This window comes from Drosophila sechellia, chromosome 3R (assembly GCF_004382195.2).
Source record: "Drosophila sechellia strain sech25 chromosome 3R, ASM438219v1, whole genome shotgun sequence".
Classification (NCBI taxonomy): domain Eukaryota; kingdom Metazoa; phylum Arthropoda; class Insecta; order Diptera; family Drosophilidae; genus Drosophila; species Drosophila sechellia.
Genome location: NC_045952.1, coordinates 21,620,401 through 21,642,407, shown reverse-complemented (window position 1 = coordinate 21,642,407; position 22,007 = coordinate 21,620,401). Strand labels below are relative to the sequence as shown.

The 22,007-nt window shown below is 46.9% G+C and overlaps 5 protein-coding genes across 9 annotated transcripts in view; 4 read left to right on the top strand and 1 right to left on the bottom strand.

The window, feature by feature from the left end:
* Positions 1–6,125, top strand: part of LOC6607530 (proteoglycan Cow) — a 43,256-nt gene extending 37,131 nt beyond the window's left edge. Inside the window, exons 6-11 of one of the 2 annotated variants that reach the window (XM_032722978.1) lie at positions 530–723; positions 794–913; positions 980–1,076; positions 1,274–1,669; positions 2,681–2,818; positions 3,912–6,125. In XM_032722978.1, the coding sequence (XP_032578869.1) occupies positions 530–723; positions 794–913; positions 980–1,076; positions 1,274–1,669; positions 2,681–2,818; positions 3,912–4,018 (1,052 nt within the window). In that variant the 3' untranslated portion in view covers positions 4,019–6,125. The remainder of the gene's footprint in view (positions 1–529; positions 724–793; positions 914–979; positions 1,077–1,273; positions 1,670–2,680; positions 2,819–3,911) is intronic. The other variant, XM_032722979.1, reaches the window with a different exon arrangement.
* Positions 6,126–9,291: 3,166 nt separating this feature from the next.
* Positions 9,292–13,719, top strand: LOC6607529. Of its 3 annotated transcripts, XM_032723493.1 has the most exons (8): positions 9,292–9,921; positions 10,695–11,039; positions 11,116–11,305; positions 11,621–11,861; positions 11,961–12,141; positions 12,198–12,411; positions 12,470–12,667; positions 12,730–13,719. In XM_032723493.1, exons 1-8 carry the CDS (start codon positions 9,834–9,836, stop codon positions 13,652–13,654), a joined length of 2,382 nt encoding a protein of 793 aa, XP_032579384.1. In that variant the 5' UTR covers positions 9,292–9,833; the 3' UTR covers positions 13,655–13,719. The 3 variants fall into 3 exon arrangements, with proteins under 3 accessions (XP_032579384.1, XP_032579385.1, XP_032579386.1); XM_032723494.1 differs by lacking the exons at positions 10,695–11,039; positions 11,116–11,305 and having other exon boundaries at positions 9,293–9,921; XM_032723495.1 differs by lacking the exons at positions 9,292–9,921; positions 10,695–11,039; positions 11,116–11,305; positions 11,621–11,861 and adding an exon at positions 11,867–11,899.
* Positions 13,677–14,931, bottom strand: LOC6607528 (ubiquitin-like domain-containing CTD phosphatase 1). The gene is made up of 2 exons (XM_002032261.2): positions 14,607–14,931; positions 13,677–14,552 (listed from the first exon to the last, which is right to left on the bottom strand). The coding sequence occupies exons 1-2, from the start codon at positions 14,764–14,766 to the stop codon at positions 13,750–13,752; spliced, it is 963 nt and encodes a 320-aa protein (XP_002032297.1). The 5' UTR covers positions 14,767–14,931; the 3' UTR covers positions 13,677–13,749.
* Positions 14,932–15,126: 195 nt separating this feature from the next.
* On the top strand, positions 15,127–20,126 carry LOC6607527 (scaffold protein salvador). 2 transcript variants are annotated; one of them, XM_032723496.1, is made up of 4 exons: positions 15,127–16,076; positions 16,518–17,453; positions 17,525–17,597; positions 20,040–20,126. In XM_032723496.1, exons 1-3 carry the CDS (start codon positions 15,265–15,267, stop codon positions 17,583–17,585), a joined length of 1,809 nt encoding a protein of 602 aa, XP_032579387.1. In that variant the 5' UTR covers positions 15,127–15,264; the 3' UTR covers positions 17,586–17,597; positions 20,040–20,126. The 2 variants fall into 2 exon arrangements, with proteins under 2 accessions (XP_032579387.1, XP_032579388.1); XM_032723497.1 differs by lacking the exon at positions 20,040–20,126 and having other exon boundaries at positions 15,128–16,076; positions 17,525–17,879.
* Positions 20,074–21,931, top strand: LOC6607526 (cystinosin homolog). The gene is made up of 7 exons (XM_002032259.2): positions 20,074–20,168; positions 20,236–20,332; positions 20,403–20,585; positions 20,651–21,011; positions 21,166–21,454; positions 21,510–21,612; positions 21,713–21,931. Exons 1-7 carry the CDS (start codon positions 20,093–20,095, stop codon positions 21,813–21,815), a joined length of 1,212 nt encoding a protein of 403 aa, XP_002032295.2. The 5' UTR covers positions 20,074–20,092; the 3' UTR covers positions 21,816–21,931.
* The last annotated feature ends 76 nt before the right edge of the window (positions 21,932–22,007 follow it).

Here is a 22,007-nt window from a genome sequence, read left to right as displayed (position 1 = left end):
CAAATGCTCCGCATAATGAGCTCCAGCCTGGCAGTCGGCCAGAGTCGCAGGACGACGAAAAACGAAGGACCTCCCACCACCCGTGACTACAAAATAAATTGCATGCATATTTTGTGACAGCCTCACTCGCCGCCAGTTGTTTGCCCATGAAAGTATGCTGCAAAAACTGAGCCAACGGCTAAACGCGATTTGTTCGAGGGGATTTAGCATTCCTCCCTCCTCCTCATCTTCTTGGCAATTAAAAATTCCAATTACCAAACAATGGCTTTTGGCTTTAAATATATTTCTGCCCCGGCACATCACTTGTTAAATATTTAATAGACCGGCTAACAAGTAGCCGACGCCATTGTTCTACCGCCCATTGCACAAAAGGGGCCCCGAAAAACCACTCAGTCAGTCAGCCAGCCACGTTAATTTTCAATTTTGTGTTGGCCGGAAAATAAAGCAAAAATATGCCTTGTTTGGTGCTGCAAAAAGTTGGTCTGCTCCAGCGATTTTCTGACCGCCATTTTGCCAACGCTTTTCGCAGAGATTGTCGATGGAAAGCGGCTGCAGCGCATCTCGGGCTATAACAACAAGTACAACAAGAAGATCAGCCTGGACCAGCAGCAGCAGCAACAACAACAGCAGCAGGCCTATAAGGACAGCAACAACAACAACATCATGATGAACAGCGGCAACATAATGGGCGGCAACAACAACGACTTCAACACGATCATGAATGTAAGTTAATGACATACATACATATACTATAGACATGCAACAAAGCTTCATTTTGGTATTGGTATTGCAGGACAAAGAGGACAATAACCGGCACAACAACCACGTCAATGCCCAGTACACTTTCACGCCCGAGGAGATCAAATATGACAACAAGCACTACAAGTACCTCAAGTACACGGCCTACAAGAAGGTGAGTGGGTTATCCAGAATATCCAGTGGCATCAGCTCACATATCGAATTATTTGGCAATTGGCAGGACTCCAAGTACCAGGAGGACAAGCACAAGATGCGCAACTACAACGAGGTGGTCGAGAAGCAGCAGCAGAAGTTCAATAAGAACAGCAACTTGAATGGTGAGACATTGCCAATTAACACAGAGTGTAGAGCACATTTTGGCTGGCACTTGCAGTTTGGCTTTGATTTGTGGTATTATCAAATATTTATTCCAAGTTGGCAGACATGAACGGGTCTAAAGGGAATAGCTAACTCTAATTCCATAAATACACTTATAATATTCATGATACAAGGATGCATTCTTTTGTTGCCACAGCCTTTCCCTCGAAGTCGGCGGAGTGCAAGCCGCAGCAACTGACGGCGATTGGCAACCGGCTGCTGGACTGGTTCTCGGTGATCATGGCGGACAGCAAGAAGCGGCGCCAGCACAGCCAGAAGTCGAAGGCCCACTTCCCGCCCGCCTGCAAGACGGAGGCCAAGTGGATGTTCGGTCACCTGGATTTGAACAACGACGGGCAGCTGTCACTGCAGGAGATGTACGACCTGGAGCACGACCAGAACGAGCGTTGCATCAAGCCGTTCATCGACACCTGCGACTTGGACACGGATAGCTCGATCAACACACGGGAATGGTGCCGGTGCTTCGAGAAGACGGATCGCCCATGTGCCGCTGTGCGCCGGAGAATCGCCGGCGACTTTGCAGGTGAGATAGGTACAGGTGGACATTTCTCTGGCTACATAACACTAATACTTCTATGTTCTCTCTATATTCGTATGAGTTGTGCTGGGGTCCTAGGCCTTATTTATGTATATTCCCTCTACACCCGAACAAACATCAACCTCTAGTAAACAAAAAAAAAAATAAAAAGAAATTACATTGAAATCAAATTGAAAGAAACCCAAAGACCGAAAACGAAAAACCAAACGTGAAGCGATAGTAATCGCGCGAAGAGTAATTTGGTTTCATTGGGTTTTCGTTACTTTCGCTTTCACTTTCACTCAGCCGCCTCTATTGCCATCTCTATCGCTGCCTCTGTTTCCGTCTCTTTCTGTCTTGCTATCTGCCATCTCTTTCGGACGGCGCTTTGTTGCCCGCTTAGTGTTTGTTTGTCTGACACTCTTTGCTCCTACTTTACACGCGTTGGAAACCTTTTTCAAACTATAATTAAGAGCCTGACAGCTAAATAGAAACCCTGACACACTTACACTTATACACTTTTGTGAACAAACACCCAAACACACACACACACACTGACACACAGCAGTTAACAGAAGTAACCTTTTTTTTCGCGCCGCTTTCGTTGCCAACTTTCGTTTTGTGCTCGCTACCCCGTTTTTTCTATATCTTCAACTTTTAAGCCAGCAAATTAAACACTTTTAACAGCCACACAGAACTTTTCCGTAACCTCTGAACCCCCTTTTCTTGCTCCCCGCTGTAGAAACCGCCACTGTCCAATGCTTTTTGTGTTTGCCTTTTTGGAAGACCCCCTTCTATACAGTACTATATATATATATATACCAACTATATAATTTCTTACTTTGTTCGCCCGCCACACGACCGGAAACCCCAAAAACCCGAAACAAAATAGATCCAGCAACAACTTGCTTGTGCCGCGCTTCTCACCAAATCTAAAAACTAACCCACCCATTTGTGCCCCATCAATTTTGCCCCACTAAAACGTTGCGCTTTTCTCTTTCTCTCCGGCGTTTGTTAACTAATTAGGAGCCTACGCACCGGACTGCGACATCCAGGGATTCTACAAGCCCACCCAGTGCCACAATTCGGTGGGAGTTTGCTGGTGCGTGGACAAGCACGGAGTGGAGTTCGCCAACACACGCACACGCGGCAAACCCAATTGCGGTGAGTACCTGGCGGGATGGGATTTCGGATTCGGTTGCGATGAGGAGCAGGATAAGGGAGCAGGATGCAAACACTTAACCCAACCATTTGGCGGGGGTCATAACAAAGGGCCCGCAAACTTTCAAAAGGCCATAATCAGCGGGGGACAAACAGTGGAAATGGGTTAAGCTATTAACCTAAGCAAACCATTTAGCAAAAGACTCACAACAAAAGGGTATTTAAAGCAGAAAGTTTAAAGTTGTGGTCCAAAATTAAAGAAAAAACATCAAATTTAATCAAAAGAACCACATTCATATATTTAAATATTACTTTCAAACCAATACACCCCAATGCAGAGCACTAAGACCACCGATTATGCGGAATAAATGCTCCTGGGCGGCTGTAATCCTCAGTGGTTTGCATTCACTGCAATTGGTAGCCGCTGCCAATTAATGCGGAATCCCGTTGGATGAAATAGTCCGGCTGGATACTCTTGCTTCCTTACCCGATTTTCGTGGCAATCGAACTGTGTCGGGCCCACCCACGGTTAGCCCACCTGAGTCCTGGCCCATCCAACCGGATTGAAATATCAGCCTTTAAGCCAGCTTTTATTGCCCAGTGCTGAGTTATGCGTTGCCGCAATGCTCGAGCCGCCTAACGGCATCGAGAACACCTCGCACTCCGGTACGTATACGTAATTTGCTTATCTCTGCCGTCCCGTTTACTTGGCCTATACTGCCTGTATGCCTGTATAAGCGGTATTCCGGTTTCCCGGGCCGAACTGATTTAACCGAGCACTTAAGGTTGTTAAAGTTGTCAGGAGCACACGGACAAGTTGGGCTGACCAACAGCGCGGACATTTGCCAGGGGATCGGTAATTGAGTTTTCCTATTAATATCGCACATACGCCATGCATAACAGATGAAATGGCTGCAAAGGGGTTTCCGTTCGTCCTGCACAAAAATAACATAGAAGGACGCTCTGCGGCTCACCGCCATTAGACATGCATGGCAATGGCGATGGGTTAGATTAGTGCCGGGGAAATGTTGGAATCGGGGGAAAGTGGCCATATAAATCCGAGCACACATTCTAATTTCATGTTCAATCCAAACAGAGTCCGTGGTTAATAACGCCGCATCGCTCACATCCGACGACGAGGACGAGGGCGCCGATGACGAGGACAGCGCGGAGGGCAGTGCCGATCAGATGCTGGTCTTCTAAGCGAACCCACAGCTCCTCCAGCAGCTGGGGCAACCGATGGCGATAGCCCTGGGCCCTGGCGCATCATCCAATCAGCGAGTTAGCGTTATAACAGAAAATTAATATTATTATTATTATTATGATTGCAAACAAAACGCGAGAAAAGTGGAAGTAAAAGCGAACGCAGCAGCGAAAAACCCCAAAAACAGAAACATAAATGTGCAGTAGCCAAGTAAGCGTTTTTGAATAGAACTACGAATAGCAAACAGCAGAAGCAGCAAAACTCACTCACACTCTCACACATCACGCCATCAAGGATAACTAAAAGGAGCCAGGACGAGAGAGCAGGACGAAACTGTAGCATAGTTGAAGGCGCATCGCACGCAAATTGGCAAACCGCTGATGCCAGCAGTAGAAAAAAAAGAAAAAAAAAAAAAGAAAAACAGAGAACATACTCACCCATCGCAGGCTCATGTTATTTTTCCCCCTTTTTTTCGGTCAATCAGCAAAGCCCAGCCAGCCACGATTTCGCCTTTGTTATCACTGTCGTTTGCACGGATGGGTGACCTCAGTTATTGCCAGTAATCCGTCTATTTTGGCCTTTCGCAGCAGAACTAGATCCACTCATACACATGTCCTTCTCTGCTTTCGCGACACACAACACACGCTAAGAATTCCGCCCAAACAAAAAATATATTAAAATTTATGTGATAAGTTTTTGAAATGAATGAGAGTACGAACGAGGAAGGCAATTGTCCATCTGCTAGCTGCGAGCCCTCAGGATCAAAGGATGGCAGGATCGAAGGATCGTAGGATCGAGGATTGCAGCGTCGCAGGATCTTAAGGTCTTAGGGTGTGGGAATCTCGGGATCCTAGGATCTTAGGATCATGGGAACTTAGGAATCTAGGATCCAAGCGACATAGAATCTTTGAATCGTATGATCTCAGGACCTTAGGATCTTAGGATCTTTGGCATCGTAGGACCTTATGATCGTAGGATCGTAGGAGCCGTTCATAGCCATTGGATGGATTCGGTTAAGACACAGGAACGTGTGGCCAAAACGCAAGTAGTTCGAGTGGGGAATTTTGGTGGAAATGTGGCAGACTCATAGTTGCATATGTACGAAACATAACCGCGTTCATTTAGTGTTACTTACCAGATAAATAGTGAGAGATCCGGCGCTTGCAAGGCTTTGTCAACGTCGACTAAACGTCGTTTGTATCAGCACCTGCCAGGGCAAAAAAGAAACTCAGCACCTGCTTTTACGTAAACACACCCACTCTCCATTGAGCACTCCATGATCTTGGAGCTAAGATTAAAGTTTCCACACACTCGTAGGACATACGATATTAACGTAAGGAAAGGACTCGGCAAGAGATTCGATAAATGGCAATTCGCTTATACATGCATATATGAATAAATATATAATATGTTTACCGTGTAAGTATATAAGAAGCATAATTAAGTGGCAGCAAATAGCAGATCGTCGAACCGTAGCTCATCCCAGTTTTTTTTTGTTTTTTAATTCCGCTCTTTTGATATTTCCGGATGTGAAATTTGGAGTTTTAAACACATTTTTGAGCGTGGAGGAAACAAAAAATAAGAACATTGAATGCTTGCAAAATGACGAAATTATATAGCCAATTGTAGTAAACAAAACCATTGCATATAAACAAACCTTTTAATTATAGCAAAAATTTATAACCAACAATGAACATTAATAACAATCATTTGCGAACGAGCGAAGAGTGGAGAAAAGTATCTGTTTTCGGCTGCATTTAAAGCGAAGAGCAAGAATAATAAAAATATAACTGACTATGTACTACGATTACGATTGTATTTATGTATGTATTTATTAAAATGCAAAATGCATTACTTCTAGGAAGCCATCACAGTTTAAACCCAATATTTACAGACCTTTGGCACTACATCTTCCTTGGCAATTATTATAGTTTTTCTGCATTTTCGTTTCGATTTTGTTATACCAATAGAACACCATGGTCATAATACGTAATGCATTTTGAAAACTTTTACTTGATTCGATAGCACAGGTTTTCGTTTCTACCAACTACGATTCGTTTATGTACGGAATGATGAAATCAATAAATATTATTTAATGCAATTAAATGGCTCACTCTTTTTTATCAATCAACGGCAGGTAAAGGATCTAATTCAACAAACTACTTTTGTATTAAAATTAAACAAATTGTGGAAACTTGTGACATTTAAGCTCGAAAACAACGCAAAAGCGGCAAGAATGCGAATGACTAACAATAAATTTACGGAGCTAATTTTATGCGCACACAAGCAGCAAAAAAGCCAAACAAAAAGTTGGCTAAAAGCGAACAACCAGAAGAACACAACGAGGGCGACGCGCAACAGGCGCCCAAAAACAATTATGGCACAGATTTAAATAAATTTCAGTTTGCTGGGGATGTCGCGATGGCTCTCTTGGCTGGCGGGGGTCTACCTAAATGGAGCACACCAAGTCAGCGCCAACCAGTTCACACGCTAGTTGCAAACGGACCCCTATATCGTCATATAGCCAACCATATAGGCAACCTTATGGCCATATAGCATATAGCGGTGTCAAGGGTGCTGAACGTGGCGGCAAACGGAAGTTCTCGGCGACAATTAGGCAACACACATCACATCTATTATATACATACTGTTCTACTATACATACTATATAATGTGCGCCCCGGCAAAGTTGCACTTGCATTCCTAGTCAAGTCGTTTAGTCAGTCACTCAAAGTTCACAACTGCACTGAGAGAAGAGGCTTGAACTTTTGGTACCCTGAACATTCTATTTGTTTATCAATTAATAGAATTACTTACCAATTTGCATACTCATACTACCAATATTTTTTCTCTGCGTAATCAGCTTGCTTGTGTTTAGATTTTTCACTAACTGGCTTCGCCTAAATATTTGGCTACATCAACAAACCCGGCTAAGTCTGCGTCGGCTCATTTGCATAATTCTGTGAAGCAGACAATGCGACAAGTTGCACTTGCAACGCCTGGCTGCACGGCTCGAGCAGTCTGAACCAGGCCAAAAGGCTTTCATGTCAGCCAGACGGTTTTGTTGGCGGTTACGGGCTGCATCCCCCCGGAACAGCCCTGACTTTTTGGCATTTTTAATTAGTGCTTTGATATGTACGCTGCTCTCTGCCACTATTTTGTTGCATGCAGTTGGTAACTTTTATTTTTATGCGTCATTCAGGCGTCACTTGGCTCCCTGTTGTCGCACATAGCTATTTTATAGTTCAAGGTGAACACACGTAAGAGTTTTGTGGCACTGGACTGGAAATAGGCAGCTAGTCCTTTGTGTTCGGCCATAGCGTTAAAAATTTAAGCCATCCCCAATCGTCCTGCGCCGATGTTGCTGCAACATTCTGGCTTCGTGTCATGCCACCAAATGTTTCACATTATTTAACCCCCTTTATTTTTTTTTTGTGCTGCACTGGCCAAAGGTCCAAAGGGGCCCTATGCGGCAGGGGCGTGGCCTGCAGCTGCTTGCAACGGGCAATTATTGCGCAGTTATTGCATGTCGTGTGCAATGCCTATGAATTATTACGTATACGCAGTGTGTCCACGGCGAAAACGAAAGTTGGGGGGGCGGGGCCGTATTCATGCTGCAGTTGCCCATAAATTCAACGAAATTGCAACAGTTTTTATTTGTAATGACTGGGCATGGTAAGTTTATATGATTCTCCATACTGATTAAGTGCTTTTGTTATTATTTTTTTAATTATTCAAGTGAAAATCTTAAATTACTAAAAAACTAAATTAAAAAACTAAATTAAACATTCATTTCAAAATGTATATATGAAAATGGTGTCATGGTAAAACTTGTGTCTCTTGCAAACTATCTAATGCCAAATGAAATCTATGGGTATGATAATATTATGAAGATAGCCCACCACATTCTTAACTATTGCGTAAGTCAAAACCGCAGGCTATCCCGAAATCGTCATCAAATCCAATGGTGTTCATTAAATTAGGTAATCGCAAGTGCCCTTATGTCAACCATATCGCCGCTCAACCAAGTCATTTCGGTCGCTGAGGCAATCGAGATATGGGGCGCCACCGACCTTGGCCAACATGCTCCACGTTGGGCTCCAAGTGGCAACTGCAAAGGTCACGCACAGTTCGCCATTGCGAATCGCATACTGCCAATGGAAACTACATTGCGTATCTGGTGGCCCTTTGATGGCGCTCTAATTAAAGGCTACCTGCCACTAATTAGTGATAGACAATCGTCGGGGGAGTCCGGGCCATCGTTGGCAGCCACTTAACCCAAGACAGGGGGCCAACTGGCATTGGATGGCCATTTGAATTCGTATGTCGGAAGCAGTCGATGCAGGGGAAGGGGGATGGAAACAAATGTTGTCAACGCCAAAACCACTGAACTGTTAAAAGTGCCATTGAATCCAACAACGATGCTGGGCGCAACTGTGCAAACAAACAAACTGTCGGAAAGACAGCAGCACATGGGCATGCATGGCTAGATACTCGGAGTCTGTTCGATGGATCCCCCCTGAACCGAACTGAACCGTGCCCCTCCAGATGAGGCGCCCAACCCAACCCGACTCTTGAAAACCCCAAACCCTTTGCACGCGCTAAATAGTTTTGTTTATTGCACATTGAAGCCGAGCCAGCGAACAATTCGGTGGCTGCTCCGCTCGCGACACACTCCAGCGATCTAATCAGCAATCTCGACGACGACCGGGCTGACATGGGGTTTCTCATACGCTCGGTTAGACGCGACGTCGACGCTCGATCGAACATTTTCCCAATGCACTGGCAGAAAACAAGAGAAAAACAAAAGAAGAGAACACTCAAAGTGAAAAATATGGGACACAAAGGGAGGAGTTAATTTATTCTCTTATGAAGTTTATAAATTATTTTTCTAAACATTTGATGATAGAAATTTATAAAAACAACTTTGGAAGTTTAAAAAGTTTATATAAAAACGTATATGATGCATATGATAGCATGACTTTTATGTTGAGTGTTCTTAACTTTGTAATGATATTTGTTCTAGTCATCATTTTGTAAAACAGCTGTACAAATTTTGGATTATATGTGGTATGTAATATATTTGGTCAATATATTTTCCACAGTGTACTGCTGCTGCTGCGTCACTACACATTCGTATCATTTACATACGCAGCCTGCGGAGTGAGTCGCTGAGTACCCGCTGCTCTGGGGTCTCTGGGATCTCTGGGCTTGGGGATGGATCTCGACTCGATGATCTCTCCGCCTGGGAGCCCATATCATCGTCGGTTATTTGCAAGTCGAGAGTCGCGCGAGTCGGACGTGCAATCGTCGCAGCGGAATCAAGTGTGATAAAAGTGAACAGAACTTTAGCCTAGTGCATTTGGCTAATGGAAGTGGTGGCAAAAGTCAAAGCCACACGATATACTCGCATTTAAAAACCAATAAATAATGCATAAGCAGGCGAGTTTGAAGTAATTAGCACAACGATGCTGCTGGCGGCCAACTGACCCACATCGGGAAATCGCTCTAATTCATATTTGATGTCGAGTGGGCCAGGATAGCAGGATAACAGGATACTGCTGGCTCATTTGCATTTGCGTTTATGCAAATAGTTCGATCTGCAGGCGATTGAGTGGCCGAAAGTGTTGGACTGTGCCAAATACATAACCAGCTAACGGGCAAAAAGCCACTGAATAAATGGCCCTTGTTCCTCGGTTCGTGTAATGCGTCTACGAGTTTCGACCGTGTTCTGGCCGAGAATCAATTAAAATTTATTGGACGAGCATGCCAAACAATTCGCGGTTGCAGCCACAAAAACGCATCTGAAAAACAATGCCACTCCAATCACTTGTGACCGCCCCGCGGCTATGCAAATTAGCCATTGCAGCGATTTTGCTAATTCTCCAGCTAAACGCAAGTGGTGAGTTCTCAGTTGGCTAATGTATACATATATGAAAAATCGGAAAACCCCTTGGCAAACATTGCTCCGCGCTTCTAGCCGCTTAGCCCATGATGATGCCAATTCCGAGAGCGTTTTGAAGATGCACTCGTCATTTGCATTCTATGGCCAAGCGAATAAATGGAGAAGCAAAACCGAAACTGCATAGATCAATTTACAAGTCGTCGAAGGGGGTTACTCGCTGCATGTGCATGTCAGCTGCTATTATAGATTTATTTATTGGCAAGCACCCTGAGAACGAGTTTCATTGGGGTTTAAGTGGGAGAATGACCTACACAGGGAAGTGCTCTTAACTAAGCAACTAACTTCTGGGAAAGCGGAAGATTGACTACTATCTTATAGAAAATCATTACTTTTCTGATGTTTCCACCTTTATGTTATACCATATACCAGAATATCTAAAAAGTATCTACCAGATACCTGTATCTACCAGATCTCAGAATCATTGCATTTCAGTATTAGTTTGTTTAGTTACGTTAATGTAATTAGTTAGTAAATGCAATCTCAGACATTCCTAAACCCCTTACTTAAGGGTTAATCCCGCTGATGCTTGATTTATTTTCTCATTGCTCAGCTATGCATAAAAATATCATATTAATTGATGAGCACGAGCTTAGCTACCAGAATTGAAATCAATATGACTACTCGGCAATTTGAAAAATGCTTTGGTTCCCAGTCATGCGCATCCCGTTGGATTGAAACCCACATTCATGGCATTCCGTTCTGCCCCGCAGTTGCGCTGCTGCTCAAGTGTCCTCTGCATCAGTTGCAGCTGCAGAAGATCGTCGGATTCCGTCCACCGCTGGAGTATCTGAACGCGGACAATCGAATCTACGGACCGGAAATGGTGAGCCACTTCAAGGATCGCTACCGCCAACAGGACATTCCGGCTAGCCAGGTGTGCTGGCGCATCTGCAACGATGATCCCGATTGCATCGCCTATGTCCATCTGCTGGACACGGACGAGTGCCATGGCTACTCGTACTTCGAGCGAACCTCGCGCTATCTGGCCATTTCGGATGAACTGCCTCTGGTGGCCGACGGCGAGGCCGTCTTCTACGAAAAGACCTGCCTCCGAGGTGAGTAATCCCCCAGCAGACAGCCAAACCTCCGGAAGTGGCCGTGATCCGCCTCTAATCCATTCCGACCTTGCAGTTCCCGATGCGTGCCGGGGGCGTCTCTGGGCACTGACCAAAATCCCCGGCAGCACGCTGGTCTTCCACAGCAAGAAGACCATTTCGACGTTGGTCACGCGGCGTGAGTGCGCCGAGCGCTGCTTCTTCGAAACCCAGTTCAGATGCCTCTCCGCCTCCTTTGCGCCCTCCTATCGAAACAATCGTGAGCGGTAATTGACTATTTGTTGTTTGTTGTTTGCTGTTTGGTTGCTAGTTGTTGTCGGTTGTCAGTGAATGGTTGTTGTTGCAGTTGCTGGTCGCCGGACAAATTAATAGCCTTTGTTGTGCATTTTTAATGCATGGTCGAGACTTTTCGCCGGATTATGACATCATTCCGAGGGTGGTGATGGGATAGGTTAGGACTTTTCAATCATGTGTAGCAAGCTAATAATATAATATGAGTTCTATGATAGCATGATATATAATTGGCATATGATCTTTTAGAAGTAATCCGTATTGAAAAAACCTTTAACTTTTTTTCGCAGCTTCCGCGGCGAGGCGGGTCCTGGCCAGCGTCCGTCTCCCCGCCTCGGCAGATGCATGCTGAGCGACAGGGACAAGACCGTCCAGCCAGACGCTTTCCGCGCGGCTCCGTACGATGAGGAGTACATGGAGAACCAGTGCCACGAGCGAGCGGTCGAAAGTGACAACTGTTCCTACGAGCTGTACGCCAACAGCAGTTTCATCTATGCGGAGGCCAGGTATTTGGGCCTCTCCCAGAAAGAGGTGTGTCCGCCGCGCTTCGGATGTCGCGCATTATGATTGTAATCGAAATGGATGGGGGGGTCGGATGAGTGATTGATGACTTCTACCTCCGTATTGCAGTGTCAGGCGCTGTGCTCCCACGAGGTGAAGTTCTACTGCCAGGGTGTCTCCTTCCACTATGTGAACCAGCTCTCGCTGTCCGAGTGTCTTCTCCACTCGGAGGACATTGTATCCCTGGGTCCACGAAGCCTGAAGCTCCGTGAAAACTCGGTCTACATGCGGAGGGTCAAGTGCCTGGATGGTAAGATTTCCTGTGGATGTAGTATGATCAATCTTAATCGATTCCTTATCCCGCAGTCCGGGTGTTTTGCACCCGCGATGAGATGACCATCAAGTACAACCCCAAGGACTGGTTCGCCGGCAAGATCTATGCCAGCATGCACTCCAAGGACTGCCTGGCCAGAGGATCGGGCAATGGAAGCGTCCTGCTGACGCTCCAGATCGGCAGCGAGGTAAAGGAGAACCGCTGTGGCATCCTGCGTGCCTACGAAATGACGCAGGAATACCAAAGGTAAGATGAAGTCCAATGTCCAGTCCATTCTTTTAATTATATCTCTTGCATTTTTTAGAACGTTCATATCTGCCCTGGTGGTCATCCAAAACAATCCAAATGTGCAGTCCCAGGGCGACCGGCTCATCAAGGTTGGCTGCATACAGAGCAATGCCACCACGTCGCTGGGCGTTTCGGTTCGGGACAGCAGTGTGGATAGCTCAGAGCCTGTGCCCAGCGCCATTGCACTGGAGTCCTCATTGGAGTACGCAGAACAGTGAGTTAATTCTTGACTCTAATCCCTCAAAAGCTGAATTCTATCTCATTCGATACCTGCAGCATGTTCCCACACGAGGGAGTGGTTCACTACAACAGCAGCACTGGCCCCCATCCGCATCCCAGCATCTCTCTGCAGATTGTGGATCTGTCGCACCAGCACGAGACCAACGACGTTCAGATTGGACAGAACCTGGAACTACAGATTGTGGCGGAGTACAGCCCTCAGCAGTTGGCAGAGCACATGGAGTTGCAGCTGGCTCCACTACCAGACTTTCGTGCTACCTCGCTGGTGGCCAAGACAGCGGACAACGAGAACTTTGTGCTGCTGATCGACGAGCGAGGATGTCCCACGGATGCTAGTGTGTTTCCCGCTTTGGAAAGGGTTCACACAGCCAGCCGCAGCATGCTGCGTGCTCGCTTCCATGCCTTCAAGTTCTCGGGAACAGCCAACGTAAGCTTCGATGTAAAGATTCGTTTCTGTGTGGAGCGCTGTTCCCCCAGCAACTGTGTTAGTGCATCCTGGCAGCGGAGAAGGCGACAGGCTGACCAACCAGATCGTAGACCGGAGGACCTACGAGTTCAGAATCCTGTGTACATCTCTACGGTGGTGGATGTGGCTCCACAACTAGACAAGAGTAACTACACCAGAGCGCAGGAGGAATTGCCCCTCAACTACAATATACGGGTGCACGGTCCGGACCAGAGCAACGCCAACAGTTATTTGTACGGCGAGCGGGGAGTACTGCTCATTGCTGGCATAGACGACCCGCTGCACCTGGATAACGTTTGCATCAACCAGAGCCTGCTGATCGCACTGTTCATCTTCTGGCTGATCTGTCAAGTCGCCCTGCTCTTCGGGTGTGGTATGGTGCTGCAGCGCTACCGCCGGCTCGCTAAGCTAGAGGATGAGCGACGCAGGCTGCACGAGGAGTACCTGGAGGCGAGGAGAGTCCATTGGGCGGACCAAGGCGGATACACACTCTAATTGACGGCTGGAACGCAATGCGTATAAAATGCATCTTAGTTTAATAAACATAAATCTAACATAAATCTAACAAACGTTTGCAATCGAGGATGAGTTCAGGAGTTCTTCTTGGGATGGTAGTGCTCCCATTTGCGATGGTTCAGTGAATTGAAATCCGGGCAGTGGTGCGCTATTTTGCGCAAGTAGTCGGATAGCTTGAGGAGCTCAGTGTCCGTGCCCCGGTTGAGATGGGCCTGACGGAATGGGCGGATCTTTAGGCCGGACTTGGGGTTCATAAGGAAGTTGCGACGGATGTCATCAAACATGATAGTGTTGCTCGAGTTGTATTGCTTGTACAGGGCCCAGATTACGCCAAGCGGTTTCACGTCCACCACGCCGCGCTCAGGCACATGAACTGATATCATGGCGGTGGAGTCCAGATAGAACATCACCTTGTAGTTATCGTTACTGGCCACGCCCAGCAGGCGCATCTTCTCCTCGATCCAGCGCATGCTGGTTGCGGACCAGATGACAATGTCGTAGTCCTCGTAGGCGGAGGCCAGAAACTCGTGCAGATACGGACGCATTAGCTCCGTGCCCGTTTCAGCAGGCGAGCGGTGATCGAATAGGGTATAGTCTATGTCCAGGACAAGCAGCTTCTTGCCCTCACGCGGCGGCGCTAACTCCTTGATCTTGTAGTCTCGCACGCGACGCTGCACCTTGGCCAAATAGACGGCGGAGTGCTCCACGGACTCCTCGCGTTCATCGGCGTCATCGAAGTCGTCGACCACTTCGCCGATATTATCGGGCAGGCTGCACGCATCCTCGATGTCCGCCTCTGTGGAGCCCACCATCATGAGCTTAAAGTTGGGCTTCAGCTCCAAAGCGCTAATCTTCACATTGTCGGCTGCTGTCTTTCCTGCAAGTCATTGGATCATAAAACTGAAATATCCCGAACCTAGGAGTCACGCACCTTTGTACTTCAGGTTGAGCAGCTTCTGACGTTCCGGACGCACCTGTGTCTTGCGGAATATCTCGTGACGCAGCACTTCCACGGTGTCCTGGTCGGTGAGATCCACCGGGTACTCCTTACCACTCCATTTTACAATCACTACCACTTCCTTGACCTCCATCTTAGTGCCCAAATTGGTGTCTGTTTCGTTTTTAATTTAACACACCATGTGGTATATGGTAATGTATGCTTATTGGATAGAATCGAGCAAGTGGTTTGCAATAGTGTAAACTAAAGCTATTAACTAATTTTTTAGAAGACCATATAAACAGTAGAGTTGTCAGAAATCGATAGATACTATCGATTGCAACGACCGGCGTTATCGATTGCATTCGGCTTACAAAAAAATAATAATTTTTTGATTACCTTTTCCAGCGATTATTTTAAATACGATGTACTTATATTCTAAATTTTGAAATTAAAATATATTCAGCTAACAAAGAAATATATGCAGACATGAGGAATGTCGCAATTTGCCAATAATAAGAAGTTCCGCCACTCCATTGGCCACACTGGCCACCAGCTGAAAACAAAAAAACCGATCGTACACCATAAATTTAGCTCGAAAATGGACTAAACAAAGACAACGATCCGGAATCCGAGCGGAAACAGAGTCTGCATGAACTATCTAACGATCCTGCTGTGCAACCGAAAACCGACGATGCTCTCGCGCCGGAACAAGGAGAAGTCCCAGCACAAGGAGGGCGTGGTGGGGAAGTACATGAAGAAGGACACCCCACCGGAGATTTCGGCGATCAATGTGTGGACGAGCGACCAGCGGGCCAAGAAGAAGTCGCTGCAGCGCTGTGCGAGCACCTCGCCCAGCTGCGAGTTCCATCCGCGCAGCTCGAGCACCAGTCGGAACACCTACTCCTGCACGGACTCGCAGCCGGACTACTACCATGCTCGACGGGCCCAGAGCCAGATGCCCCTGCAGCAGCACTCCCACTCGCATCCCCACTCCCTGCCCCATCCCGCCCATCCGCATGTGCGTAGTCATCCTCCCCTGCCGCCACACCAGTTCCGCGCCAGCAGCAATCAGTTGAGTCAGAGCAGCAGCAACTACGTGAATATCGAGCAGATCGAGCGGATGCGTCGGCAGCAGTCGTCGCCCCTGCTGCAGACCACATCATCGCCGGCGCCGGGAGCCCGAGGATTCCAGCGCAGCTACTCCACCACCCAGCGGCAGCATCATCCCCATCTCGGTGCTGACAGCTACGATGCAGATCAGGGCCTGCTCAGCGCCTCCTACGCCAACATGATGCAGCTGCCGCAGCGGCCACACTCGCCCGCTCACTACGCCGTACCGCCGCAGCAGCAGCAGCATCCACAGATCCACCAACAGCACGCCTCGACGCCGTTTGGCTCCACGCTGCGGTTCGATCGGGCTGCCATGTCCATCAGGGAGCGACAGCCCAGGTACCAGCCCAGGTAAACTGCCTTTCGAAGTACTACATTTGAATAGATAGCGCGCGAATTTTAAAGTGACTATAATAAAGCAGCTCTTGATTCGCAGAAAGCGTATAGTCATAGGATTAATTCGTAAAAACTACTTATTATATAGTCCATGTATTTTCAAAAAGTGATGACTTTACTAGCTAAAAGATTGCTAATTCAATTCATTGGTATTATCACTTTTAAACAATGACAATTCGCAAAATGTTTTATTTTCGGAACATTTATTGTTTCAAGATTTTTTATTTGATAACAGATTGCTTTATTTACTTACAATAGATAAAGTTCGTGTACAAAACCGGTTTATACTTAAAAATAATACAATATATGATGTTCTGTACGAGGAATATAATGGATAGTTTTACATATATGATACATACACCTTTTTTAAACACCTTTTCTCTTCTGTTTCCACAGATCTCCGATGCAGCAGCAACAACAACAGCAGCTGCAGCACACACAACTGGCCGCTCACCTGGGCGGCAGCTACTCCAGCGATTCGTACCCGATCTACGAGAATCCGTATCGCGTCAACTCGATGCGCGCCACGCAGTCGCAGCGATCGGAGTCGCCCATCTACAGCAACACGACGGCCTCGTCGACCACGCTGGCCGTGGTTCCGCAGCATCACCATCAGGGTCACCTGGCGGTGCCATCTGGAAGCGGCGGAGGATCTCTGAGCGGCAGCGGTCGTGGTGGCAGTTCTGGCAGTGTTCGCGGTGCCTCTACCTCAGTGCAATCTCTGTACGCCCCACCGCGAACTCCGCCCAGTGCCGTTGGCGGAGCGGGAGGCAGTGCCAATGGGTCGCTGCAGAAGGTACCATCACAGCAGTCGCTCACGGAGCCCGAGGAGCTGCCCCTGCCGCCCGGCTGGGCCACTCAGTACACGCTCCACGGTCGGAAATACTACATTGATCACAATGCGCATACCACGCACTGGAATCATCCGTTGGAGCGCGAGGGTCTGCCGGTGGGCTGGCGTCGGGTGGTGTCCAAGATGCATGGCACCTACTACGAGAACCAGTACACCGGGCAGTGCCAACGTCAGCACCCATGCTTGACCTCCTACTACGTCTACACGACGTCTGCGGAGCCACCGAAAGCGATTCGACCAGAGGCGTCGCTCTATGCTCCACCCACGCACACTCACAATGCACTGGTGCCGGCCAATCCCTACCTGCTCGAGGAGATCCCCAAGTGGCTGGCCGTCTACTCGGAGGCGGACTCGTCCAAGGATCACCTGCTGCAGTTCAACATGTTCAGCCTGCCGGAGCTGGAGGGCTACGACAGCATGCTGGTGCGGCTCTTCAAGCAGGAACTGGGCACCATCGTGGGCTTCTACGAGCGCTACCGGTAAGTGAGCGGCCACATGACGCTGCATTCTCCGCTCCGAAAAGCCACTACTCTCTTGTTACACCTTTCAGTCGCGCTTTGATACTCGAGAAGAATCGACGCGCCGGGCAGAACCAGAACCAAAACCAGTGACCAGGTGACCAGGTGACGACTGATTCAGAAAACCACATACTCGCCAGCAGCTATATGCACATCATAGTATCCTGTAATCGACCTTTAACTTATTTTAACCATCGACTCATCGCGAAATCAGTGCCTTAGACGGAACCAGACGAGATGGGAGCCAAGCAGATCCATGACAGTTCAAGTGCCTTGATGAAACGTAGAATTGTGCTACGTTCTATATACCCTTAATGTGATTTGAGCTTGGCGTTTGTTTGTAATGTTGTGAGCAAAGCAAATTAAACTGGTTTACTGATCATCTTACCTGCCCAGCGCAATTGTAATCGATGTGCAACCTGAACCCGCACAGGTATTTCACCTGGAGTCCAATTCATTGCCGTATGTTTTGGAAATTCAGTCCCGCAAAAGTGCAAATAAAGAGCAGCAGTTGGTGGCCAAGTCTTGCTCGACTTGGCTTGGCACATATTTCCCAGTTCCATGCCAAGTTTTCGATTCGCTTGCAAAATTATGCATTGGGCACAAGTGGATCGTGGCCGATTCTACATTGGCAAAAAACAGCGCTCCAGTAGAAAGTGAATCTTGTGTTTGTTTTCGTTTTGCTTATTTTTAGTCGCTCGTCTACCATTTAGTTGAAACTGATAATTCAGAGTCGTCGCCTCTTATCGAATGCTTATAAAAATTTACAGTCGCTGTTTCTGCAGGTCCCTCAAAACAGTTTCAATAAGAAGTTTTCGAGGGAATTCCGCATTGATAAAGCCAAGAGTTGCGCTTTGAATATGTTTTAAAACTGCATGCATAAATCGAGAGATTCAGCAGATTGTAGTCACATTTGTCATATCATTTGCTTAATTGATAAGTAAACAGAAAATATGATTACTTCGTACCCCTAAACTGTGAGATGCAAGTTCGCTTGTACCACAGATACATTTCAATTCATCCCACAGATACATTTTAATTCAAAGCTTATCCCACAGATACATTGCCATTCATTGCTTATCCCACAGATACATTTTATCTTTTTTTCTAATATTAATTTGAAAATAATGTTTTTTTTTGACAACTACCCGTCTTGTCAAAATATTTGGCTGTTCCCGACTAAAGTGCCCACCGTTTTGGCCGCCGGGTTCTCAATACGTCGGCGGTCCGCTCTCGCTCCACTTGTTGTTGTTGCTGCCGCTGGGGCGTCGCTGCCGCTGCCGAAGTCGACGTCGACGTCGACTCCACCGCTGCAATATTTAAACGGATTTCAATGGATCGCGCACTCAGTCGCTGGAGAGTCGCCATCGCAGCCATCATCATAGCATTCCATTCCATCGGCAGTCGCTCAATCGTCAGTTGGACACATTGTTTAACTTCATTCTTAACGTGAGTGGTGGAGTGATGTGTTGGATGGCGATCATGCATATAGCTGGGCAAACAACTGTTCTAATCCGCATTATCTTAATCAAAATCTGGCGGTTTATACAGATGTTTTGCGCTAACGGTTGGCGGCTAAAAACCTCCGCTTGCCCACATGCCAGTGAAAGTTCTAATCCGGCTCAAACAGACTGTTGTGCGTCTCGTATCTCGTATCTCGTGCGTGGAATCATGAATGAATGAGTGTTGCTTTCAACAGTGGACCTTTTACCAATCGCCTTATCAGCAGAATTGAACTGAAAGTGTTAGCTGAAAATAGCTCTTCAACTTTAAACAACCACAATTAGTGAACAACTTATGGTGCATAGTAGTGAAACATGAAGATTCGTTTGTATCTTTTCATCTTGAAAGATATGCTGTTTGAACTTTAAATTACCCTTGTAATTTAGCACACTTATCAGATCTGATTTATGTAGCACCAAGTTCGGATCGTGACTTGCGATTAGTGCTGCAATCGCAGTGCATTGCCCAATCTATTGATTATCTGCAACTTGTGGCAATAATTCGATTGACACTATCAGCTAGCTCCATTGATTGAGATAAGCCCGTTCTCACGCGGTGTTCTTTACAAACGCCAAGTCACGGCCCTCGTCATATAAAAACCATAGTATAAATAGTCGGGAATCTTTTGGGTTTTACGATCGACCGTGTATTTCCTGCTCCGTCCAATGGGCCATATAGGCACATATAAAGTGGGTGCTCCATCGCTTGCCGTGCGAAAGTGTGCTCCAATTGCAAAGTTGTAACATTGAGCGACATTTGATGAAGGTTGCCGACTTTTATCTCGAATTCCAGATGGAGCGAGCGTGCGTAGATCGCACTGAAAGCTTTTTAGAACAACTAGGTATCGAATAGGTATTATATCATTTTATCATATTATATTCCCCATTGATTGAGTGTCTGCAAGGGTCATTAAATTAAGCATAAAAAAATAAAGGTGTCAGGAACTGCATTCCATACTCCTACGAGTAGATATCAATTTCACCCGATCGTGGTCAATTGGTCAATTGAAATAATTCACGATTGAATCAATACAATACCATATAGGGCTTCATTGAAGAAGATGCCAGCAGGAGTGGATGCTCATGCATGAATAAGAAATGAAGTTGAACGAAACCAGAATGGATCTCAGCACACACCGCTTGACCACTTGGCTGCTCCTCCTTCTGGCCACAGGTGAGATTTGAGATTTAGCGATCCATATATTGCGGTCTAATAATGAGGGAATTTCTCCTGCCCGCAGTTGCCCTGGGAAATGCCCAAACCAGTCTGCTCACCGTCGATTCCCATGACATCACCGTTCTGCTGAACGGCAACGAGACTTTTCTGGTCTTCGCCAAGTGAGTTGCAATTGCAGGGAAATCCAAATCAAAACCATATGGCGTCATAAACCTATTGTGCCCATTACAGCGGATTACTAGCCAGCGATGTGCAAGTTACGCTGGGAACGGATTCGGAGGATCACTTGCTCCTTGATCCCGCGTCCTTCGTTTATCCAGCGGGCAGTACTCGGAATCGGTCGGTGGTGATAACTGGCCTCAAAGCCGGCAACGTCAAAGTGGTCGCCGATAGCGATGATGCGAACAAAGAGATGTGAGTAACTTCATGGGAATCCCGACTGTTCCCGGACCTAATAGAAAAACCCACTTATTTCGCAGTGTGAAGGATGTTTTCGTTCGCGTGACTGTGGCCAAATCGAGAGCTTTGATCTACACCTCCATCATCTTTGGTTGGGTTTACTTTGTGGCCTGGTCGGTGTCCTTCTATCCGCAGATCTGGAGCAACTATCGCCGCAAGTCCGTCGAGGGTCTGAACTTCGACTTCCTGGCCCTCAACATCGTGGGCTTCACCCTGTACAGCATGTTCAACTGCGGCCTCTACTTCATCGAGGAGCTGCAGGAGGAGTACGAGGTGCGATATCCGCTGGGAGTGAATCCTGTGATGCTCAACGACGTGGTCTTCTCATTGCACGCCATGTTCGCCACCTGCATTACGATCCTGCAGTGCTTCTTCTATCAGGTAATAATAGCCTTATCGCCGATGTGACAATTGCCATCAATCAAAAAGCCAATTCATTTGAATCATAGTGGATAGTTACGATATGAAGTGTAGATAACATCTAGCACATGGTTTTTGACTTGGAAAACTTCCATACTTTGTTCAATTTATCCAGAGAGCACAGCAGAGGGTGTCGTTCATTGCCTACGGAATCCTGGCCATCTTCGCCGTGGTGGTCGTCGTGTCCGCCGGTTTGGCCGGTGGATCCGTCATCCATTGGCTGGACTTTCTGTACTACTGCAGCTACGTCAAGCTGACCATTACCATCATCAAGTACGTGCCGCAGGCTCTGATGAACTATCGCCGGAAGAGCACCTCCGGCTGGAGCATCGGCAACATTCTGCTGGATTTCACGGGAGGAACGCTGAGCATGCTGCAGATGATTCTAAATGCCCATAATTACGGTAGGAGATAGTCCGTAGTGCTTGAGTTTCCAATGAAAATGAGTCTGGTTTCCAGATGACTGGGTGTCCATTTTCGGGGATCCCACCAAATTCGGACTGGGTCTGTTTTCCGTGCTCTTCGATGTGTTCTTCATGCTGCAGCACTACGTGTTTTACAGGTAATTACAGAAACATTGTGTGAATATAATACTTAAACTAAGATTATGGCATCTCCACTGTACACTTATCATTGCTGTGCTGTTTTCCATTTCTCCCCAGGCATTCGCGGGAATCCTCGAGCTCTGACCTCACCACCGTGACGGAGGTTCAAAATCGATCAAATGAGTCGCCGCCGAGCGAAGTGACGACTGAGAAATATTAGAGCTGCATTATCATATATCTGCTGTAGAGAAAGACTTTTGTGCCAGTAGCGCTTTATGTACATTTTTAGAATTGTAAATATATCCGTATGCCGTAGCTGCCTAAGCTTTTGTATAATTCAAGTGTTTTAATTGAAATAGTTTGGCTAAAATTTGGAATTTGACCACTAAATAAAACTTAATTTATTGTAGGA

What these genes read in the sequence shown, in the direction of transcription:
- LOC6607529 (XM_032723493.1), top strand. Translation starts at nt 9,834, where the DNA reads ATGCCACTCCAATCACTTGTGACCGCCCCGCGGCTATGCAAATTAGCC. An exon ending in CGAAAAGACCTGCCTCCGAG is followed by an intron (nt 11,040 to 11,115) that starts GTGAGTAATCCC and finishes CCGACCTTGCAG; the next exon opens with TTCCCGATGCGTGCCGGGGG. An exon ending in TATCGAAACAATCGTGAGCG is followed by an intron (nt 11,306 to 11,620) that starts GTAATTGACTAT and finishes TTTTTTTCGCAG; the next exon opens with CTTCCGCGGCGAGGCGGGTC.
- LOC6607528 (XM_002032261.2), bottom strand. Translation starts at nt 14,766, where the DNA reads ATGGAGGTCAAGGAAGTGGTAGTGATTGTAAAATGGAGTGGTAAGGAG. An exon ending in GCTCAACCTGAAGTACAAAG is followed by an intron (nt 14,553 to 14,606) that starts GTGCGTGACTCC and finishes AATGACTTGCAG; the next exon opens with GAAAGACAGCAGCCGACAAT.
- LOC6607527 (XM_032723496.1), top strand. Translation starts at nt 15,265, where the DNA reads ATGAACTATCTAACGATCCTGCTGTGCAACCGAAAACCGACGATGCTC. An exon ending in CAGCCCAGGTACCAGCCCAG is followed by an intron (nt 16,077 to 16,517) that starts GTAAACTGCCTT and finishes CTGTTTCCACAG; the next exon opens with ATCTCCGATGCAGCAGCAAC. An exon ending in GGCTTCTACGAGCGCTACCG is followed by an intron (nt 17,454 to 17,524) that starts GTAAGTGAGCGG and finishes TACACCTTTCAG; the next exon opens with TCGCGCTTTGATACTCGAGA.
- LOC6607526 (XM_002032259.2), top strand. Translation starts at nt 20,093, where the DNA reads ATGAAGTTGAACGAAACCAGAATGGATCTCAGCACACACCGCTTGACC. An exon ending in GCTCCTCCTTCTGGCCACAG is followed by an intron (nt 20,169 to 20,235) that starts GTGAGATTTGAG and finishes TCCTGCCCGCAG; the next exon opens with TTGCCCTGGGAAATGCCCAA. An exon ending in TCTAAATGCCCATAATTACG is followed by an intron (nt 21,455 to 21,509) that starts GTAGGAGATAGT and finishes TCTGGTTTCCAG; the next exon opens with ATGACTGGGTGTCCATTTTC.